The following is a 21678-nucleotide window of genomic DNA, read 5'->3' on the forward strand; positions in this document are numbered from 1 at the left end:
AAGATAAAATCAAAAAAGGATTTTTTAGGAAAAAGATAACAACTTAAAGATTCTGAAAATTCTCAGCCTAACCACATTACAAAATTTGAGAAAATATACCTGGAAAGAACACAAATGTTATGGCTGAAAAACCAGTTTCTAAAGAGTGTGATCAGTAGGTTCACTCAACCATGTCAGTAGAAATTCTGCATTCTTACAGAAACAGCCTAGATATCAACAGATGAATGGATGAAGAAATGTGGTATGTATGTGCACTGAAATATTATTTGGCTATGAAGAAAAATAAAATCATGCCATTTGCAGGAAAATGAATGGAAGTAAAGACTATCATGTTAAGTGAAATAAGCCAGACTCATACAGTTAATTTGTGCATGGTTTCCTTACATGAAAAATCTAATGAGTAAGTAAATAAAATAAAATAGAGGTGACAGAAACTAGGAAGTAGACTTTTGGACACAGGGATCAGAGGGAGGGGAGGAAATAGAACAGGTAAAGTTGTGTTAAATGCATGTACCAATTTATCAAAACCAACCTTATCATTCTGTATTACCAACATACACTAATACATAAATTAACAAACAAGAAATTCCACTGCTTGAGCTAAAGGGGACAAAGATGGTAGAAAATCAAGGAAAACTTGTCAGACTTCTGGGATTGTCCAGGCAGGAAATGGGGACCAGGCAGTAAAGCTGTTTGGATGTCAACATGTGTTATCCTTCACAAAAGGAAATAAATTCAACAGTGGTTCAGAAACCATCAGGACTGCAACTGCCATGACAGACCCTAGGTGTACAGGCTATGGAGATGTGAGGGCACCAGATCATTGGTATCACAGGGTAGGGTCAGCTACTTGCTTCCAGGGCTGAGGGAGCAGAGCCACTACCCATGGTCAAGGGTTGCCAAGTCTCATCTGAGGTCATACAACTCTTAACAATTTCACATGCTCTTGAACTCTTTCTTTAATGTTCTCTCCAGTTTTCCATTATGGTACTTGGCAAATACTGATTTTTGTGCTAGGTTTCAGTTTCTAGATGGAATTTACCATATACTTTGGACTACATTCTTAGGCAACATGTCTTAGTTACATTTCACTCCTCGCTGAGACAAAATACTTGACGCCCAAAATTAGGAAAGGAAAGGTTTATTTCTTACAGTTCTTGGGGGTTTCATTCCATAATCAGCTGACTGCAAGGTAGGATGGCATGGCAGGGAGTCCTTTATGGCCTCTGCAAACAGCAAAAGTGAATCAAAAGCATGAGAGGAAGACTCACCTTCTGCTCCACCCCTGGGCTGGTGAAACACTCACAATACCAATCTGAACGCTAGATGACAACGAACCCATCATAAATGCTAGATTCAGTCGCTCCATGACTGAATGAGGCTTTGGTGGGGGACATTTAAATAAACTACAACACAACACGAGCCCAATAATATCCAAGCCTAGTGCTCCAGAGGCTGCTACTGTACTCACACCATCCACAGGCCGAGCCTCAGTCAGAGGCGTTTGGGTCCTCTGTGAGCAATACTGGGGAATGGTTCTTCGGTATACCACATTTCCAGCATGCCACTGTGGAGCAGGAATTCTATACTGGGGCTTTTCTGTGTTCATTTGCCATTACTGATGGAATCTTTGCTAAATTTCTTCTCCACTAACTAATATGCTTAAATTAAATTGGTGAGTAAACTTAGGCCCAAAGCAAACAAAAAAAAGGTGTTTCTCAAAATGACAGTAGCTAGCCAGGATGTTGGCACATTCCTATAAGTGAGAGGCTGAGACAGAAGGATTACAAGTTAGAGCCCAATGTGGGCACTTTAGTTACTTAACAAGACACTCTCTCAAAAATAGTGGGAATATATCTCATTGTGAAGGCCCTGGTTATAGCCCAGTACCATGCATTTTAAAAAAAGTTGTTATCCACAGATGATGGCAGGCTTTACTACACAGTCCTAAGGCTTTGTGAAGTAATTTACCTGTAGGGGACCTACTAAAGGGTTGAAACAGCATTTCCATCTGTCACTGGTACATCAAGTACTATTGGATCTGCTGGATCATATGACTCAAGTGGTACAGCAGGCTGATCCTGCTGCAGAGCCTTCTGTTATTGTGAACCCCATTTAAAACATGAAGCTTTTTGAATTACTTGGGAAATGGGCCAGAGCAGTGCACGCAAATTAAGTGTTGTTGCTGCCAAAGTCCCAAGAAGCCTCTTAGTGTGATATGTCTTTTTTACTTTTAGGAGGGGCCAGAAACAACAAGGTATTACTCAAAAACAACCCTACATCACTAAACCCCTAGAATTTTCCATGAAGTGGAAGGTCCTTAAGTTTTTGTCAGCTTTACTTTCCTTCCCGTATGTTTTTTACCAGTTTATTTCCCATACTCTGATATACAAATGTCTTGCCTATAAGTCATTGCTGCTTCTTGCTCACTAGGTTCAATAAGCTTAATGTTACAGTACATTGGATCAGCATATTTATCTTGTGGAAGGAACAGGTGGACAAGATCCCTGTGACGTATATTATGACACATGAGTGGAGGAGAGATGATGTACCTCTGAGATAAAACACTAAAGTTTTATTGCTGGCCTTGCCAAAAGAAAACTACTTCTAGTAGTCTTTACTGACAGATTTTACATACACAAAAGCATTTGACACATTAGTAGCTGTATATTGGGTACCAAGGAATATGTTTATTTTTTCAAGTCATGAAACTACAACTGGAAGAACAGCTACAATTTGCGTTACCACTTGGTTGAGTTTATGATTATCTGCTGTCATTCTCCAATTTCCACTTGCTTTCTGCGTAGGCCAGATAAGTAAGTTGAATGGGGACATGATGGAAATCCCCATCCGTGCATGCTTCATTTCTCTGATGGTAGCACTAAACTCTGCGATACGTCCTAGAATGTGGCATTACTTATGATTTACTATTTTCCTAGGTTCAGTAGTTCTAGTGGTGTTCCTTTGGTCTTTTCCACTATTCTAGCCCTAACTCTACAGCTCAGGAAACCAGTATAGCAATTCTGCTGTGGGGATTCCAGTTGTCACTTTTTAACTGTGGAAATAGCCACAGGATCGGCTCAGGGGCCCAAAAAGCCCACTGCGAGAGGGACTTAAATTGAAAGTCCATTAATACCTTCACTTCTACTTTAGCCCATACTCTGATTGGGGGAGTACAGTGGTGTTTTGGGTCTCCTAGAATTAGTGTCAGCTCAGAACAAGTGTCCAGTAATCCTCAAAATGTCTAATTATTTCTTTTTCTTCAGTGCATGTACTGATAAAAGGCTATATGTCTCTTTGGGGAAGACTTCAAGAAAGATTAATAAAATAAGCTTTTCTGTAGTATACATTGGACTGCCCTCACTGAAGATTGGCCTCCGTTTCATTCAAGGGGTTCTAGGTCTGTACACAGACTCAAGACTGAGAATCGATTAACCATAACTCTCTTTATGATTCAAGTTAGACTTTTGTTCACTTGGCCTAGAGCTCTTGTTGTACAGACCACCTAAGATTTAATAGACTGCTTATCTAATTCTTTTCTAGGGCATATCATTATCAATTAGGTAATACCATAGGTCTCTGTGAATCATACTATTCTGATTATTGCTTTGATTCTCCTGTCCACAGTCATAATGGCTTGCTTTTGCCTTGCCTTTGGCAATTAAAGTACATCCATTTGACCAATGCCATGCTGGGATCCATTGCATTTAGGTTCTCCTGTCGAATGGCAGCAGTTTACACTGTGATTTAACACAGCTCTTCAAGGATGCTGGGGCTGCTCTTAACAAAGCTGTCACAGTTGTGGCGATGTGTGTCCTTTGCATCCCAGAGTGGAAGAATGTCTTGCATGATAAATCTGCTCTAGCATTCTGATTTCCCTAAGCCTTTGAATACCTTTCTCTCCAATAGACTAAGGTATTTCAACTTTATTTAGTAAGGCCATCTTTTGGACCCTGCTTCACCCAAACAACTAAACTGTTAGAAACTATTCTAACCCCTAAAACAGTGGTATTAAATTTACAATCTCCACTTAGTGGGTCTATATCAATCAATCAAATGTGGTCCAGTGTTTCATTCTTCTTTTCACCATTATACTACTTGATTTTTTTTTTTTTGGTCGTATCAAGGATTGAGCACAGAGCCTTTGGACTGAGCTACATCTCCAGCCTTTTCCACATTTTTAAAATTTTGAGACAGGTTCTTGTTCAATCACTAAATTGCCAAGGCTGGAATCAGACTCTCAATCCTAGGGTGTTAGCCTCCCAAGGTGTTGAGATTACAGGCATGCATTACCATACTTGGCTTGCCACTATCCCACTCTTGATATACACTGCCACATGCATCCCCAGATCTCCGTATATGTTGGATAGATTATTCAGTTACTTTGGTGTACATACATCCTCTTAGGCCATTCTGTGTAGTTGGTCTTTTGGGGCCTGCTTGGATTCGACTCTAGTTATAGGTGCAGAAGAAAAGAAGGACGGTAGATGTAGGTTCTTGGGGGAATCAGCAGGGACTGACAAGGCAAGTACTTCAGGGTATGTGGTAGTTGGCTTTCTGTTACAATAATGGAATACATGAGGCAATTCAAAAAGAGAAAAAGTTTATTTTGGTTCATAATTCTAGAGGTTCTATTCTAAGAATGGCCTGATTGCTTTGGGCCTCTGATGAAGGCAATACATCTTGGTAGGAATTAGTGGCACAGAAAATTGCCACATGAGCCAGGAGAAACGAGAAAGAAGAGACCAGAACCCAAGTTCACCCCAAAGTTATACCCTCATTAGCCTAAAGACCTCCCACTAGACCCAATTCCTAAAGATTCTACCACCTCCTAAGATTATTGGAGGATCATGCCTTGGGGGGAAGTACAGCTAAACCACAGCAGGAGAGGTCATTGTAAGTTCCTCAGGCCATTCTTCTCAGTTGCTATTGTTTGAATAAAGGCACCAAAATTCATGTTGAAATTCATGTTGAAATTTAATTGTTGTGATACTAAAAGGGACCTTTAAGAGGTGGTCAGGTCACAAGGTTTTTGCCCTCATGATTGGACTGATGTCCTTATGAGAGTGGGTTAGTTATCACGTCAGTGGGTTTGTTATGAATTTGGCCTCTCTTACCATCTCATTTTGTGTCTTACACAGGTTCACTTGCTCTTTCACCCTGTTAGGATGCACTGTGAAGGCCCTCACCAGATGCTTGGGCCATGCTCATGGACTTTTCAAGCTCCAGAATTGCAAGCCAAAGAAATACCTGTTGCATATAAATTATCCAGTCTGTGCTGTTCTATTATGGGCAGTAACAAGTTGACTAACACAGGGGTGGAAGAGTGGCTTCTTTTGGTAAAGGAGATTAATAAGAATTAAAAGATTCAGGGGCTGGTGATTTAGCTCAGTGGTGTAAGTGCCTGTCTGGCAAGCGTGAAGTTATGTGTTTGATGCCTGCTACCTCCCCTCTGTACCCCAATAAAGAATTAAAAGGTTCAGTTTTTCATTTCAATGGTCAAGATCTTATACCTTCCCAATAAATGCCTCTACTTTAACAGCAGGAATCCTGTGAGGTTGGAAATTCAACTTGTTTTGTAATTTAACCACTTGCAGAATAAGACTGCATTTAGTTTTCATCCATCTCAGCTATGTAACTCTGGGAATTAACTAAGGATTTATTGCATGGAATCTGTAAACATTTTCATGTCATTTATTTGGAACATGAGATGGGAAATTGAATCTGTGAGCACATCCTTTTCTTCCTCACTTTATCTGGTGTAATTTGTAGTAACAGGACTATTTTATTGTGCAGAAATGTATAATATCAAATCCATCATTGCCCAGAATATTGTCCCTTTTTTGAAAAGGGTAAAACTAAACAGAACAAAATAGAACAAAGCAGATGAGAAGAAAACAATGTAAGTAACACAGATTTCAAAGCAAGACAACAGGTGATCTACAGTTGCTACCATAATGTCTCTTGTTTTCTTCTAAATGGTGGCTATATCTTCACACATAATGAATTCATACAAAACAAAATAGTACAAAACTGATCAGTACAGAGTAATATAGGCATTACAGGCCTTCAAAACCAGACAATAGGGAAATTAACAATGGCTGCCATACTTTCTTTTGTTCTCTTCAAAATAGCTGTCTATACCTTCATGTATGTTGAAATTAAACAATGCAAAACAGACTAAAACCACTCTGAACAAAGAATAGAAACATTACTGGATTTCATAGCGTGATGATATGGATTGAGCAGTGGATACCATAATGTCTGTTTTTCTTCAAAGTAGCTGTTCATTTTGTCACACATAATAGATTCGCATAAACTGTTTAGGAGATGTTCTAGGCATGTATAAGCCTCTACATGTATACCTATCCTTTCTGCGTTAGAGGGAAAAACAAAACAAACAAGAGTACTAGAAAAATAAGATACAAAAAGACAAATAAATTCCCCGAAGAATTGAAAGCATCGTATCACAGTGATATATGTGCAGCCATGTTTATAGCAACACAATTTTTAATAGCCAGATCTTGGAAACAACCTAAAAGCCCATCAACTGAGGAGTGGATGAAAAAAGATGTGGTATTTTTATACAGTGGAGTACTACTCAGCTATAAAGAATGATCACATTGAGATATTTACAAGTAAGTGGATGCAACGTGGGACCATATTCATAAATGAAATAAATCAAACTCACATGAGTAAATACCATATATATAATCTCCCTAGGGTAAGAAATGGTGAGAGTACATAAGAAACAAAATGCTCAGGAAATACAGTGAAAGGGTAAGAATCTGTTCAAAGTGGAAAATAATATCTCAGGGAAAAGGAGGAAAAAGAAAAAGGAGGGGAAAAGAAAAACATATTCAAATTTATACAAACACACAGGATAGCTAAGATGATTGTACAAATTCTATAATTTCGTAGAACAAAGCAGTTAATATTCGTAGGATTGGAACTATTTTGCATGTTCATGTCAGGTGACCTGAGGAACTCTTGAAGATCACTATGTAAAATATCAGCCCTAGTTCTTCCTACCACCGTGTTTTGAAAGCTTATATCATTATTGTTTTGGGCTCCTTAGAAGTATTTGATTAGGAGTATTCAATGTTGATATTTTGCTTATCTGTGTCACCACATCATGCCATGAATTGTGTTTGTTTTGACTACTAGAAATAGTTATTATTGCCTTTAAATCTAGTCAGATTGGAGGACTAATTTCAGAAATCCCAGAACTAATTCAGAAAAACCCATCCTGAAGATTCTGTTCCTCTAGAAATACTGAGTACCTGTTATGGTTTGTGTCTAGATGTCCTCCCAAAGCCTCTTGTGATCATAGGTGGGGCTTCTTGGAAGTGGCTGGATCTAGGATGTGTGATGCTGGATCAAGGATATGATCCTGGGATTGATTCATAGTGCAATGCTAGGATTAAGGCTGCCACATTCTAAGTGTGAATGCTGCTTGCCCTAATGCTGGGTAGTCTGGATAAAATAAAAGGTACAGAAAGAGGGTTGTTACTTGTTGCTTGCTGCCTTGCTGCCTGCCATGAGTTGTTTCTCCTGTGTGATGCATGCCACTCTGTCTTGGAGCCAGTCAAATATGAGCTGAAACCTCTACAAACTGTGAGCCAAATAAACCTTTTCTCCTTTAATTTTGGGTGTTGAGTATTTTATCTCAAGATACTGCTTAACTGTTCAATACTGCTTAACTGAGATAAGCAGTTAAGACAGTACCAAAATGTGTAAAAGCTTTCTCCAGAGAAATGGAACGAGTAGCTCTGTGAGGGAAGGGACTGGCAAGTTTAAAATTCATAAAACAGGACTGAAGGCTGTAGATTTAGGTAAGAAATGATATTGTAGACCTAATTCCAACATCTACAAGGCAGGCCAGTAGATTAAAAACTGAGGCAACGTTTCTATAGTGCAGTCTTGAGGCAGAATTTCTTCTGCTACTGTCTTATATCTAATCCTTTGCCCTCAAGAATCCAAACCTTCATTCCCATGTTAGAGAAAACAAGAACTAGAAAGTAGTTAAAGCTGAACACAAAATCTTTCAGAACTGTTACAGTAAAGAAAAAGAACCTCAATATTGAACTGGGCTTGGCTCCAAATACAGTAGTAAGAAATGGAGATTTATAGCTCAGGAGGAAGGAGTGGGACCAATGGATAGAAAATTACTAACATGAAACATCTAAGGTGAGAAAGTATTCTGGCTAAAGCAACCTAACAGGATCTTTACTGAGGACAGGATACAGTGTTCAAGGATCACCTGGGAGATTTGATTAGATATCAAGGATGATTAGATATTAAGGTTGGGAGATTCTGGCTAAACTGACTTAACAGGATTCTTGTTAAAATCAGATAATGAAAAGATAGACATGAAAGTACAAAAGTCAGGGCCTACTTAAGAAGTTAATTCAGAATAGTCTGACTAAAATTTGGTGAAGGAGAGATTTGTCATCCCAAAGGTCTGCCCTATTAGCAGTGCTACTTTGAGCTATAGTTTTTCATTGACTTTAATCACTGGGTATAAATTCACTAAGAGATCTCCTGTATTCCAGACATGCTCTTCCTTACCTCCACAGCCTCCACAGTGGCTATCCAAATCTCCATGTTATTTGGAATCAGTCAACTGAGTCATAACCATAACACTTTTCTTTTACCTATTGATTTCAAGTGGCCAGGTGACAGCCTTAACTTCCTGTTTATAGATTTATTGTATCTCTTGGTGGAAGCATTTCTTCCTTGGAGATTAAGACATATCAAACAGTAGAGCATATAGTCACAGGCACAGGAGAAAAACTTTTCCTACTTTATTACTAGGAGTAACAATAAGGGATGTGATTCCTGGCCTACAGCTGAGAGGAAGGACTGCCACTCCAGTTGGCTTAGAGGATAGACCATGAAGCCAATGAGTATTATTTATAAGCCTAACAACCTATAATGGAATTTGCTTCACTGTTTTGAACTTACTTGAACCCATGATCCCTTTTTCCATTCCAATTTTTTTTTCCATTTTTGAATGCTAACATATATCCTATATCCTGTGTCACCATTCATTTGGAAGTTGGCTTTGTGAATTCAAATACGGACAGGAACTTTATCACAGGATAAATCATATCCCAAAGCTGACCCATAAGTGATTTGGATGGTTCAGTTTATGAGATTTAGAGTTAATGAGATCAAGATGAAATTTTTAATTTAAGAGTTAATGCTGGAATGATTAAGACTTCTGAGAATGTGGGGATGGGGTGACTATTTTGCACATGACAAGGACGTGAATTTTGGGGGGCTCTTCAGGTTTACATTATCACCTCTCAAAATATTATGTGGAAGTCATAAATCCCAACACTCAGAGAGTTACCTTCATTGAAAATAGTCTTTACAGTGATTGGCAAATTAAAGCCATTAGTGTCGACCCTAATCTAATATGACTGGTGTCCTTAAGGAGAAATTTGAGCACAGAGATGTGCAAGCAGGGAGAAAGCCATGTGAAGATGAAGGCAGAGTCCAGGGTCATTCTTCTACAAGCATATATAGAGGGAAGAAAGTGAGAAGACAGCCATGTCACTGGAGTAGTGTACTTAAAATTAAGGAACGCTAAGGTTTTCCAGAGAATATTGGAAGGAGAAGATGCAAGCAAGAGCTTTCTCCTAGATCCATCAGCAAAAGCATGACCCTAACTAGCAAGTTAATTTCAGACTCTAGCCTCTATAGACATGAGACAAAAATTTCTGTTACATTAAACACCATTGTTGATACTTTGTTACAGCAGCCCTAGACTGAGATGGAGCCTCTGTGAGGTATTTTATTTCTCAGCTGTTGAGACATCTGAAGTGTATGATGATGTCATCCTTGATGTATCTAATATTCTTCAGTCTTTTTTACCTCTGTTATTATTATTCTATTCCCAATGAAATGTGGTTTTCTGAAGAACATAAGGACAACAATTATCTGGATCCAATTCTCTATCATTGTCTGCTAACAGGGTTTGAAGTTCCCAAACCAGAGGTCATCTTCAAGTTAGAACATGGAGAAGAACCTTGGACGTGGGAGAAGGAAACCCCACATCATAGTTGTTCAGGTGAGTATGAATCAACCTGAAGAGAAATGCAGAAGTCATTTCTTCCCCAAGAAATGCCAATGCTTTTTTAAAAAAATTTATTTTCATTACTACATATTTATAGTACATAATGATTATATTCATTGTGGAGAGTTGGTGCATGAACATAACACATCTTTATTATTTTTATCTCCCCTTCCCTTTCCTCCACCCCTTTTTCAGCCAATGCTTTTAGAATGGTACCACTATTACTCTTCTTAAAGGTTCTAAATTTAGAAACTGCTTGAGGATAGATAGCTTTGTCTTCTTAGTTACCATTGTTCTCTCCCTTTGTTTTCATTACTCATACAAACTATCTTCTTTCCTAGGCTTTCCTGAATTGCCCCAATTCCTCTAAAACTCTGCATCCTATGGTAGGCTTCTCCACTATGTTCCTTACTTTCTTGGATATTCTTTCCTTCTATCACATTTTAATTCTATATTACTTAAACCACACCCACTATTTTATCTTTGTTTGTACATATTTGCCATGCATAATGATCACATTCATCATAGGGAATTTTCACCTATACATAATACATCGTAATTCTTCTTTTCCCATTTCCCTCCCCATTATTCAGTCTTCTTTCCCTTCCACTTACAAAGGATTGTTTGTAGTTTTTTAATTACATTCTCCTTATTTTAATCCCTTTTCCTTTCCTTCCTTCCCTTCTTATTATCCCCTCATTTCTTCCCTGTCTTAGTTACTTTTACTCCTTGCTGAGACAAAATACCTGAAGCCCAAGTTGGGAAAGGAAAGGTTTATTTCTTACAGTTTTTGGAGGTTTCAGTCCACACTAGGTTGGCTCCAAGGTAGGCGGGCATAGCTGGGCCGCAGTTCATGGCGGCCACAAAACAGCAAGCAGGAACCAGCAAAGAGCAAGACACACCTTCTTCCTGCCATTACATCACATCCTGGCTCCACTCCTTTGTGGGTGGAGCACTGACACCATCAATCCAAGCACTAGACAATGAACGAATAACAAATGCACAATTCAAACTCGTGAGGCCTGGGGGCCACAGACATAAACCATGACATTCCCCTTCTCTTTTTTTTGTTTGGTACCAGGGATTAAACTTAGAACCTTGTGCTTACCAGGCAAGCACTTGAGCCACTAAGCTAAATCCTCAGCCCTTTTCCCCTTCCCATTTGAACATGTTCTTCTTACTTCCAAGTATATATCCTCTAATTTGCTTCTTATTCACCATTTGACTATCTCACATAAGAGAAGCAATGCAATATTTAAACTTGTGTAACACTTAAATCAGTTCTTTATATATTCTGATCTATTTCACTTAAAATTTTGCGCTCGAGGTACATCCATTTCCCTAAAATTGACTCAAATGTATCATTCTTTATGGCACTTTACTACATCATATATAGAAACTCATTATTTATTCATTCATCTGTTGATAGGCATATGAGCTATTTCTAAGATTTAGCTATATTTGCTACTACAGACATAAATGTGCATATATCACTATTTGATGATTCTTTTAACTCAGGAAGATACCTAACAGGAGAACAGCTACGTCAAATCAAACCTCTAGTTTTAGATTTTTGAGGAGTCTCCATACTGATTTCCATAGTGGTTGTGCCCTTTTATACTCCCACAGCAATGAAGAAGGGTTCCTTTTTCCCTACAGCCTTGTCAGCATTTGTTAAGGGTTGATTTCTTTATAATAGCCATTCTATCTGGAATGAGATGCAATGTCAGTGTTGTTTTTATGTGTATTTATTGAATGACCAGTGATGTTGAATATTTTTTCATACATTTATTTGCAGTTTGTACTACTTCTTCTGAGAAGTGTGCAATTACCATTTTTGGACTGGGTCTTCGAGTTTTTTTCATTGCTCTACGTATTCTAGATATTAATCCTTTGTCTGAGGAGTAGCTGGCTAAAATTTTTTCCCACTCTATGGGTTGTCTCTGCATTGCTATGCAAAAGCTTTTTAATAAGATGAGATCCCACTTGTTGATTCTTTTTGATAAATCCTGTGTGATCAGGGTTTGTTCATAAAGTCTTTGCCTACACATATGACTCTCTGTTCTATCTTCCAACAGATTTAACATTTCTGTTTCAGTATTTAAATCTTTGATCCATTTTGATTTTCATTTACTGCATGACAATAAACATGAGTCAGCATGTAGAAAGCCAGTTTTTCCAGCACCATTTATTAAAGAGGCTATCTTTCTTCCAGGGAATGAGTTTCGCCCATTTGTCAAATATAAAGTGACTAAGTATGTCTGGAGTTATTATGTGTCTTCTGGTTTGTTCCACTGATCCTCAGGTCTGTGTTTTTGAGACTACCATGCTGAATTTACAATAGCTCTGTAGTAAAATTTCAAGTCAGGGTTTGTGATGCTGCCTGCCCTGCCTTTGTTGCCCAGAATTGTTTTTGCTATTCTAGGTTTCTACTGACTCCAAGTGAATTTTAGGACTGTTTTCTCTAGTTTTGAGATATATGTTAATGGTATTTTGATTGGAATTGAATTAATTTGTATAGAAATTGTGGGAGTATGGCCATTTTTACTATGTTTGGGTCTTCCTGCCCAAGAGCAAGGGATATCTTTCCATTTTCTGATATCCTTTTGATCTCCTTTTCCAGAGTACTGTAGTTTTTAATGTAGAGATGTTGTACTTCCTTTGTTAGATTGATTCCTAAGTATTCCATATTTTTGTGCTATTGTAAAAGGTGTTATTTCCCTAATTTCTCTTGTTAGTGAGGTTTTTTGTACACAACAATACTGTGGTGCTGACTTTGTGCTCAGCTATGCTACTGAATCTGGTTATTAAATCTAGAAGTCTTCTGGTAGAGTTTTTGGGATCTTCTGTGTAGAAGATAATTCCATAAATAATGATACTTTAATTTCTTTATTTCCTATGTTTATTCCTTTTATTTCTTTCTCTTGTCCAATTGGTCTGGCTAATGTTTCCAGAACTGTATTGAATATTAGTGGTGATAGTGGACATCCTTGTCTTGTTCCTGATTTTAGAGTAAAAGGTTTTAGTTTTTGACCATTTAGTATGATGTTAGCTATTGTTTTGTTATAGATGGCTTTATCAGATTGAGATAAAGATCATCTCTTCCAATTTTCTGTACAGTTTTTACCATGAATGGATGTTGGACTTTGTCAGAACCTTTATCCACATATATGAGATGATCATGTGATTTTTGTCTTTGTCTTTGTTGATATGGTGTATTACACTCATTGATTTGCATATATTGAGTCATCTATGCATCCCTGAGATGAATCCTATATAACCATGGTGTATAATATTTTTGAGAAATTGCTGCATTCTGTTTGTCAGTATCTTATTGAGGAGTTTTGCATCCATATTCATTAGGGAGACTGGCCTGTAGTTCTGTTTTTTGCTTGGGTCTTTCTCTGGTTTTTGTATCAGGGTAATACTTGCTTCAAGGAATGACTTTGGGAATAGTGATTCCCTTTCAATTTCATTAAAGAGTTTGAGAATAATAGTATTAGATCTCTAAATTTCTTGTAGAATTCAGCAGTTAATCCATTAGGACCTGGAGTTTTCTTCATTGGTGGGTTTTTATTACATTTTCAATGTCATTGACTGATATTGGTTTACTTAAAATTTTTATGTCTTCTTGATATCAGTGGTATGTAGTTCATATGTATCTAGGAATCTGTCAATTTCTTCTTTGTTTTCCATATTATGAGAATAAACATTCTCAAAGTAGAGATTGGATTTGATGATCCTCTGGATTTTTTTTCCCTAAGACTGGGTTTCACAACCATTCAACCTGGCCTTGTATCCCAGGCTGGCCTCCAGCTCACAGCAATCTTCCTGCCTCAATCTCCTGAATGCTGGGATTACAGGCGTGGTTGATTGTCTGGATTTCTGCAGTATCTCTTGTGATTTCATCCTTTTCATTCCTAATTGTATGAATTTGACTTTTATTTTCCTTTTTTGCTAAGGTTGGTTAAAGGTTTGTCTGGTTTATTTAATCTTTCAAGAAATGAACTCTTCAGTTCATTGATTCATTGTATTGTTTTCTTAGTTTCAATTGCAGTAACTTCTACTGTGATCCTTATAATTTCTTCCTTCTTACAAGCTTTAGGCTTGACTTGATCTTCTTTTTTAGAAGTTTAAGATTTAATATTAGCTTGTTTGTTTGAGCTCATTCTGGTTTCCTAATATGAGAATCCACCACTATAAATTTCACTCTTAGGATTGTTTCATTGTATCCCGTAAGTTACAGTTTATTGTATCAGGATTATCATTTAGTTGTAGATACTGTGTAATTTCTTCCTTTATTTCATCTATGACCCTTCCAGTAGGGCGTTTTTCAATTTCCATGTATTTATAATTTTGTGGTTCCGTTTGTCATTGAGTTCCAGTTTTCAATTTCATTACACTGTGTTCAGATAATATGCGTGAGATAATTTCAAATCCTTTGCAAAAACTTAAGCATGTTCTGTGGGCTAGTATGTGATCTATTTTTGAGAATGTCCTCAGTTGTCCCACAACTGAGAAGAATTTGCATTCTGATGTTGTGGAGTGGAACATTCTATAGACATCTACTAAGTTCATGTTTTCACAAGTCTGTTTCAGTTCTGATATTGCTTTGTTGATTTTTATTGTCTAGTTGATCTATTTGTCACAGTGGAATGTTAAGGTCCTCCGTTACAATTGTGGTAGTTCTTGGTTGATTTTCATGTCCATTAATATTTGTTTTATATAGCTAGGTGCTCCTGTATTTGGTGCATATATATTTATGAGTATTATCTATTCCTCTTGGAGTTTTCCCTTAAGAATATAGTGACCTTCTGTATCTCTTTTGATCAGTCTTGACTTGATGTTCACACTGTCTGCAAATAGAATAGTTACTCCTGTGTTTTTTCAGGTTCCTGTTGCATAAAGTATTGTCTTACATCCTTTCACTTTCAGTCTATGAATTTCTTTTTGAGTGAAATGTGTTACTTGTACACAAAATTGTTGGATCTTGCTTCTTGATCCGTTTTACCAGTCTGTTTCTTTTGATTGGTAAATTGAGACCATTTACATTGTTGGTTATAAGTGATACATATTGCCTTATCCTTGTCATATTATTTTCTGCTGTTGTTTCTTTGTATTTCCCTTCTGTTTAATTTCTTGCCCTCCCTGGTGACTTCTTTCTGTTGGTGTTCTTGAATTGTGCACATCATTATCTCTTTCTAAAATATCTTCAGAACACTCTGTAGAGCTTATTTGGTGGTCATGAATTTTTTCAGTTTTCCTTTTCATGGAAATATCTTATTTCTCCATTAATTGTGAAAGATAATTTTAAAAAAATTTTTTTATTATTTTGAAGATAGTAAAATACAACAGAACAAGATGGAACAAGGCCAGTTGAGACAGTGTAGTGAAATTGGTACAAAACTTCACAGCAGATTACTGGGATAACAATATTAGGTACCATAGTGTATCTTGTTATCTTCACAATAGTTGTTTCAATCAGGCACAGAAAAACCAAACAAAATACAGAACATTGTAGAACTTACCAAAACAGAATATTGAATAGAGCAGTACCATTAATCAGAACAAAGCAAAACAATGATAAAAATATTTGCCTTCAAAGAGATGGTAGAGGGGCTGGGGATTTAGCTCAGCGGCATAAGCGCCTGCCTTGCAAGCAGGCAGTCGTGAGTTCGATCCTCGGTACCGGTAAAAAGGAAAAAGACAAAAAAAAAAAAGTTATTTCTATCAAAGAGATGGTAGAATGAGATCCCCTTTATTTGCTATATAAGTGATGCTTAGATCTCTGACTCCCTTTTGCTAATGGGGACTGGGAGGGAAATGGGATATTTCATTCTCAGCCCATGTACTGGTAGGCCCACAGCCGCTTACCTGGGAGGCAAGCTGGTTGCTTGGTTTCCCAGCGCCCTAAGTTCCAACATGGCACAGATCTCGGGAGATGATGGTGGTTCTGGCCCTGGGGCAGCGGCAGCTTGCCCTAGCCACAGCCACGTGCCAGGGAGGCGAGATGGTTGCTTGGTTTCCCAGCACCCTAAGTTCCAACATGGCACGGATCTCTGGAGATGCTAGTGATTCTCCCCATGAAAGATAGTTTTGCAGGATACATTGTAATGTAGAGATGGGAAGTTACTTTCTTTCATGATTTGGAATACTTCACTAGAAGCTGCCCTTAACGTATGGATTTGTGTTGAGAAGTTTGCTGTGATTCTGATGGGCTTTCCTTTTTAGGTGATTTGTTTCTTTTCTCTAAGAGCTTTTAATATTCTGTTCTTTTGCTGAATCTCTGGAATCTTGATTATTATATGCCTTAGTGTAGATTTATTTTGGTCAAGGCTAATTGGAGTTCTATATGTTTCACTCATTTGTATGTCAAATTTCTTTTCCATGCTTGGGAAGTTTTCTACCATTACTTCTTTGAACAGAATTTTTATGTTATTTATTCTGACTCCTGCTTTGTCATTGAGTCTGATCAACATTATTATGTTGTTCTTCTTTGTATCATCTTGCAGCTGTTGGATTTTTTTATGCTTCCTTGCTATCTTTAAGAAACCATTCTTTTCATGATTGCTAGCCACAATCCTGTCTTCTGGGTCTGATATTGTGTCTTCACTTTCATTTATGTAGTTTTTGAGACTTAAAATGAAATTTTTAATTTCCTGCATTTCTGTTTGAATCTGTTTCATGGATTTCATTCCTTTCCTGTGTTGGACATTGTGGTTTCCATCATTTTCCTATGGTCCTCCATTTTTTGAAATCTGTGTCTACTCCACTTTTGGTAAGTCCTTCATTATGGTCATCATCTCTTTTTTTACCTGGGAGATTATTTCTGATCTGACTTCCTCTATAATCCCATGCACCTGTTTGTGAACTTTTGCTGTTGTCATTTCAGATATTTCAAATGGGCTTCTCCTTCATTGTCTCCTGGTTTTGTGCTAGGTGGGCGGGAGGTCTGGGGTTGGATTTTGCTTCTTCATCTTTCCATTTGCTGTTTTTTTTTTCATTTGATTTTGTTTTCTGTATTAATGCTTGAAAATTCCTCATAGGAGATAGTTTTGTCACTAGTACCAAGACCTCCCTAGGAAATATCTGTTCTTTAGAGATGTGGTCTAGGTGTAGGAGGTTTTTGGTTTTTGTATGTGTCCGAAGATCCTACCTTCCCAATTTATTAAGGATGAAATGTTGCTGTTTGACTCAGCACCCTGTATTTTGGTATTGGATTCTAGTGATATTTGTGACCCCACACAATCAGTGTTTTTATAGAAGGAAGAACAACTGATTATAATAAGTATGACATCCTGGATAAACTAGTATAAATAGCATCAACAAGAGCATCAAACATAGCTTAGGAACTGTCACATTGTGGTAACTATTAATTTGGGCCCTTGAACTGTGGTGGGAAGATCTACAGTTATATAACAAAATCCAGTAGTAATCAGGAACTTGTATGCAAAGTTTCCCCTTAGTAGAATGCCTTTACCCTGTAGTGTGTAAATTTAAGATGGATAAAGAACAAAACAGATAGATAAATGAAAATAAATATATTAGAAACAATTCTAGAGAACAAAAGATAATCATACAAGCTATGGCAAACTAGAGCAAAGGCAAGATAGAAAGATTGCAGGAGTAAGCAAAGGATTATCAAAGTGAACCAGGAAGACTAGAGACAATGTTCACTCACATGAAAATATAAAATCAAGAGAGACAGTTGAGAAAAGGGAGAAAGAAAATAAATAGAACAAAAATAAAGATAACAACCTAACAAAACAAAGTAAAATGAAAGAAAGAAAAAAAAAAAGAAAGAAAGAAAATTCCTCTGATATCCACAGTTCTATGACAGCATCCAAATCAGAGAATGCAAAACTGCAGGCTGTAGTAGAATTAGTGCTTGGTACAAGGATGATCTTGGACTCTGAATGTGGAATACTAGGGCCAGGTTCTTCAGCCAGTAAATATCTGTATGTGCCTTGGCATCCTGCACACTCTTTATCCTTTTTGTCTCTCCCTCTCTCCTAGTTGCTGTGGTACTCTCAGATTGAGGCAGATCAAGACTGCTCCCAGTCCTATGTATATTTGGCTCCTCCTGGTCCTTCTACAGTTTCCCCTTTTTCATTTCCACTGGCATATCTGTTGCTTGTTGCAGGGCGTTATGGAGTAGGGTGCTAAGGGCTGACTTTCTCTTCCTGCCATGGTCACCCAAGGCTGGTTGGTCCCACTTTGATGCCCCCTCCTATGAGAGAAATGCCAACTATCGACTCTCTGCTGTTCTGTGATGCAAGGCTGCTTAAATCGCTCGTCTCTCAAGGCAGTGGTGGTGGGATGGGAAGGTGCTGTTTCCTCAACCACCACCATGTCCTCCACTGACTCCTTGCTTCTGCCCACTGCTTGTTGCATGGAGGAGTGGGATATGGTGCTGTGGGCTGACTCTGTTCCTGTTGCTTCCAGGGAGACAGCCCAGGGCTGCTTGGTCCCACTTTGATCTTGAGTAGAGTTCCAGTCTTCCCACTCACCAAAGCTTAGAACTGCTTAAATCCCCTATAGTTCCAGCCACTGGTCTCAGGGAAGGAGGAATAATGCTCTTTGTTCATTTCATGCCCCTGAAGTCACTTTGTTATCCCTAGACAGTCCAGTTAGCCGTAAACAACCCAAAACACCAACAACAAAAACAAACCCTGGTGGCTCATTGAGGAGGGAGCAGTTCACTTACTCGCTTTGTGTGTCAGTGGAATTTGCTGCCAAGCTGAAGCTTCCTTTGTTTGGAGGAAGTCAAATGAGGTAGAGGAGTTTATTTCCAAAGTCTATCCCATGTGGCTTGAGTTAGCTGCACTGTTTTAGTCTATCCATTTTTTTTCTTCTTTTAAACTTCCTAGTATGACAGTCCATTCTTCCCACTGCTGGGTGACCCACAGGCAGCCTTGTGAGCTGGGTCAGTCCTATATCCATGTTTGTTTGATCTACAAGTCTCTTATTTCAAATTTATTTTGGTAACAGGATGTATGTCTCTCCCTTCCTTCCAATTACCTGTGCTTTTAGTTCATCTACTATGAGTAGTTCCAATGTAGCTCCTCCTCTATTCAGCCATTTTGAGTCCTCTAAGAATGGATTTAATTAATATCACATTAATTTCCATGTGTTTGTATAGATTTTTACTGTTTCTTTTGCCATTTATATCCAATTTCACTGTACTAAGATGTGATAAAATGCATGGGATAATTTCAGTTCCTTTGCATTTACTTAATCATGATTTATGAGCAATTATGTGGTCTATACTGATAAAGTTACATGTGCCACTGAGAAAAATATGTATTCTGTTGTCATTGTGTGGAACATGGTAAATGTCTACTAAGTCCATTTGTTCAAAGTTTTGATTCAGCTCTGCTATTTCTCTGTTGATTTTTTTCTAGTTGGTCTATTTGTGACCATGGGCTATTGAGGTCCTCCATTACAATTCTAGTAGTATGTATCTGATTTTTCATCTCCATTAGCACTTGTTATAGTTGGGTGCACCAGTGTTTGGGGAATATATATTTGTGATTGTTATCTATTGCTCTTGGGTCATTCCCTTAACAAGTATATAGTGATCTTATCTCTTCTCATCAGTCTAGGCATGAAATTGATGTTGTCTGCCAGTAGTCTAGCTACCCCTGCATTTTTCTGAGTCCCTGTTGCATGTAATATTGTTTTCCATCCTTTGACTTTCCATCTATGCATCTCCTTTTGGGTTTAATGTTTTTCATGTATGCACCATAGTTGGATCTTGTTTCTTTTTTTTAAATTTTATTTTGAAAGTAGTAAAAATGCAACAGCACAAGACAGAACAAAGCCAATTGAGACAGAGTGAAATTGGTACAGGATTTCACAGTAGGATACTGGGATAGTAGTAATAGGTTCTATGGTATATCTCTTTAACTTCACAATAGTTGTCCAGTCAATTAGGTATAGAAAAATCAAACCAAAAATAGAACATTATAAAACCAATAGAGAATACTGAATAGAGCAAAAGAAACATATCAAAACAAGACAGTGAAAACAACCTTTGCCTTCAAACAAGGGATAGAAGGAAATCCCCCATATTTGCTATATTGCATATGGTTATCCTCCCAAGAGATGCTGAGACATCTATCTCCAGTAGCTATGGGGAGAAGGGGCGGGCAGGGGAAGGGTGCTTGATTTTCAGCCCATGTGGCAGTAGGCTCACAAGTAATGGTTCTCCTGCTGGCCCTCACTGGGGCGCTTACCAAGAGGGCAGGTGAATAAGCTGCTTGAATCCCACCATGTCCAGATCTCAGGATCACTGGTTCTTCTCCTGGCCCTCACCGTAGACACTTACCAAGAAGGCGGGTGAATAAGCTGCCTGAGTCCCATTGTGGCTGGGTCTCAAGAGTTCTGGTTCTCCTCCTAGCCCATACTGCAGGCTCTTACCAAGAGGGTGCGTGAATAAGCTGCCTGAGTCCCACCATGGCCAAATCTCGGGAGTTCTGGTTCTCCTCCTGGTCCATGCCAGAGGCGCTTACCAAGAGGGTGGTTGAATAAGCTGCCTGAGTTGCACGATGGCCAGATCTTGGGAGTTCTGGTTCTCCTCCTGGCCCTCACCACAGGTGCTTACCAAGAGGGCGGGTGAATAAGCTGCCTGAGTCCCACCATGGCCGAATCTCAGGAGTTCTGGTTTCCTCCTGGCCCTCGCCACAGGCACTTACCAAGAGGGCGGGTGAATAAGCTGCCTGAGTTACACAATGGCCGCATCTCGGGAGTTCTAGTTCTCCTCCTGGCCCATGCCGCAGGCGCTTACCAAGAGGGCAAGTGAATGAACTGCTTGAGTCCCACCATGGCCGGATCTCGGGAATTCTCTGGATCTGGTTTCTTGATTCACTCTGCCAGTCTGTTTCTTTTGATTGGTGAATTAAGACAATTCATGGTGCTTCCTCCCGAGAAAATGGCGGCGTGCTAGGGGATCGAGCGAAGAATCTCTCCAGAGAATTCAAACTCAAAGCTAAAAAAAAAAAAAAAAAAAAAGACAGCATGGAGAGGACCAGACAAATCCATAGCGATTCTTATCAACCAAGACAGTACAGCTGGAGGATTTAAAGTCGTGCTGAGACCGGAGGCTGCAAATCCCGCGCCCTTAAATCAACGAACAGACTCGTGGACCCAACACGAAAAGCTGAGTTGCTTTTGGGGACTGCGGAAACTGAGACCCAGATCGAGACTCCAGGCGGCAGCCAGTTCTGCACTGCTGTACCAGAGCAGATGTACAGAGCTCTGGCGTTTCGAATCTAAACGGTGCACAGAAATCTGACCAGTCAGCGCTGAGCCGCGAGGTGGGGAAAAGTGGACGGCTTGGTGTGTGGCGGTCCCGGAGCTGGGACTTGCACCGGACTCTGGTGAGTATAGAAAACCCCGCGGCAGCTGGGTTTGGCCAGAGAACAGCTGGCCCGCCACCACGGGGAAATCAATAACACAGAATCTGGTGCAGACATATTAGCCTGGCGGCTGAAACCGCAGCTTGGTGACATCACCAGGACCCCCTGTAGGGAGGGCTGGTGGAAGACATCTTGAGTCCTGGCAGAGTCTGATTGCTTGCTGGCTTCAGCTCC

General features: G+C 38.9%; 1 protein-coding gene across 2 annotated transcripts in view; it reads left to right on the forward strand.

The window, feature by feature from the left end:
* Positions 1–21678, forward strand: part of Znf81 (zinc finger protein 81) — a 143937-nt gene that overhangs the window by 92438 nt on the left and 29821 nt on the right. For both annotated transcript variants that reach the window (XM_013144300.2, XM_013144299.2), the window contains exon 4: positions 9983–10078. In XM_013144300.2, the coding sequence (XP_012999754.1) occupies positions 9983–10078 (96 nt within the window). The remainder of the gene's footprint in view (positions 1–9982; positions 10079–21678) is intronic.

The sequence above is a fragment of the Cavia porcellus genome, unplaced genomic scaffold (genome assembly GCF_034190915.1).
Source record: "Cavia porcellus strain 051 isolate PalLab524CR breed Dunkin Hartley unplaced genomic scaffold, mCavPor4.1 scaffold_3, whole genome shotgun sequence".
Classification (NCBI taxonomy): domain Eukaryota; kingdom Metazoa; phylum Chordata; class Mammalia; order Rodentia; family Caviidae; genus Cavia; species Cavia porcellus.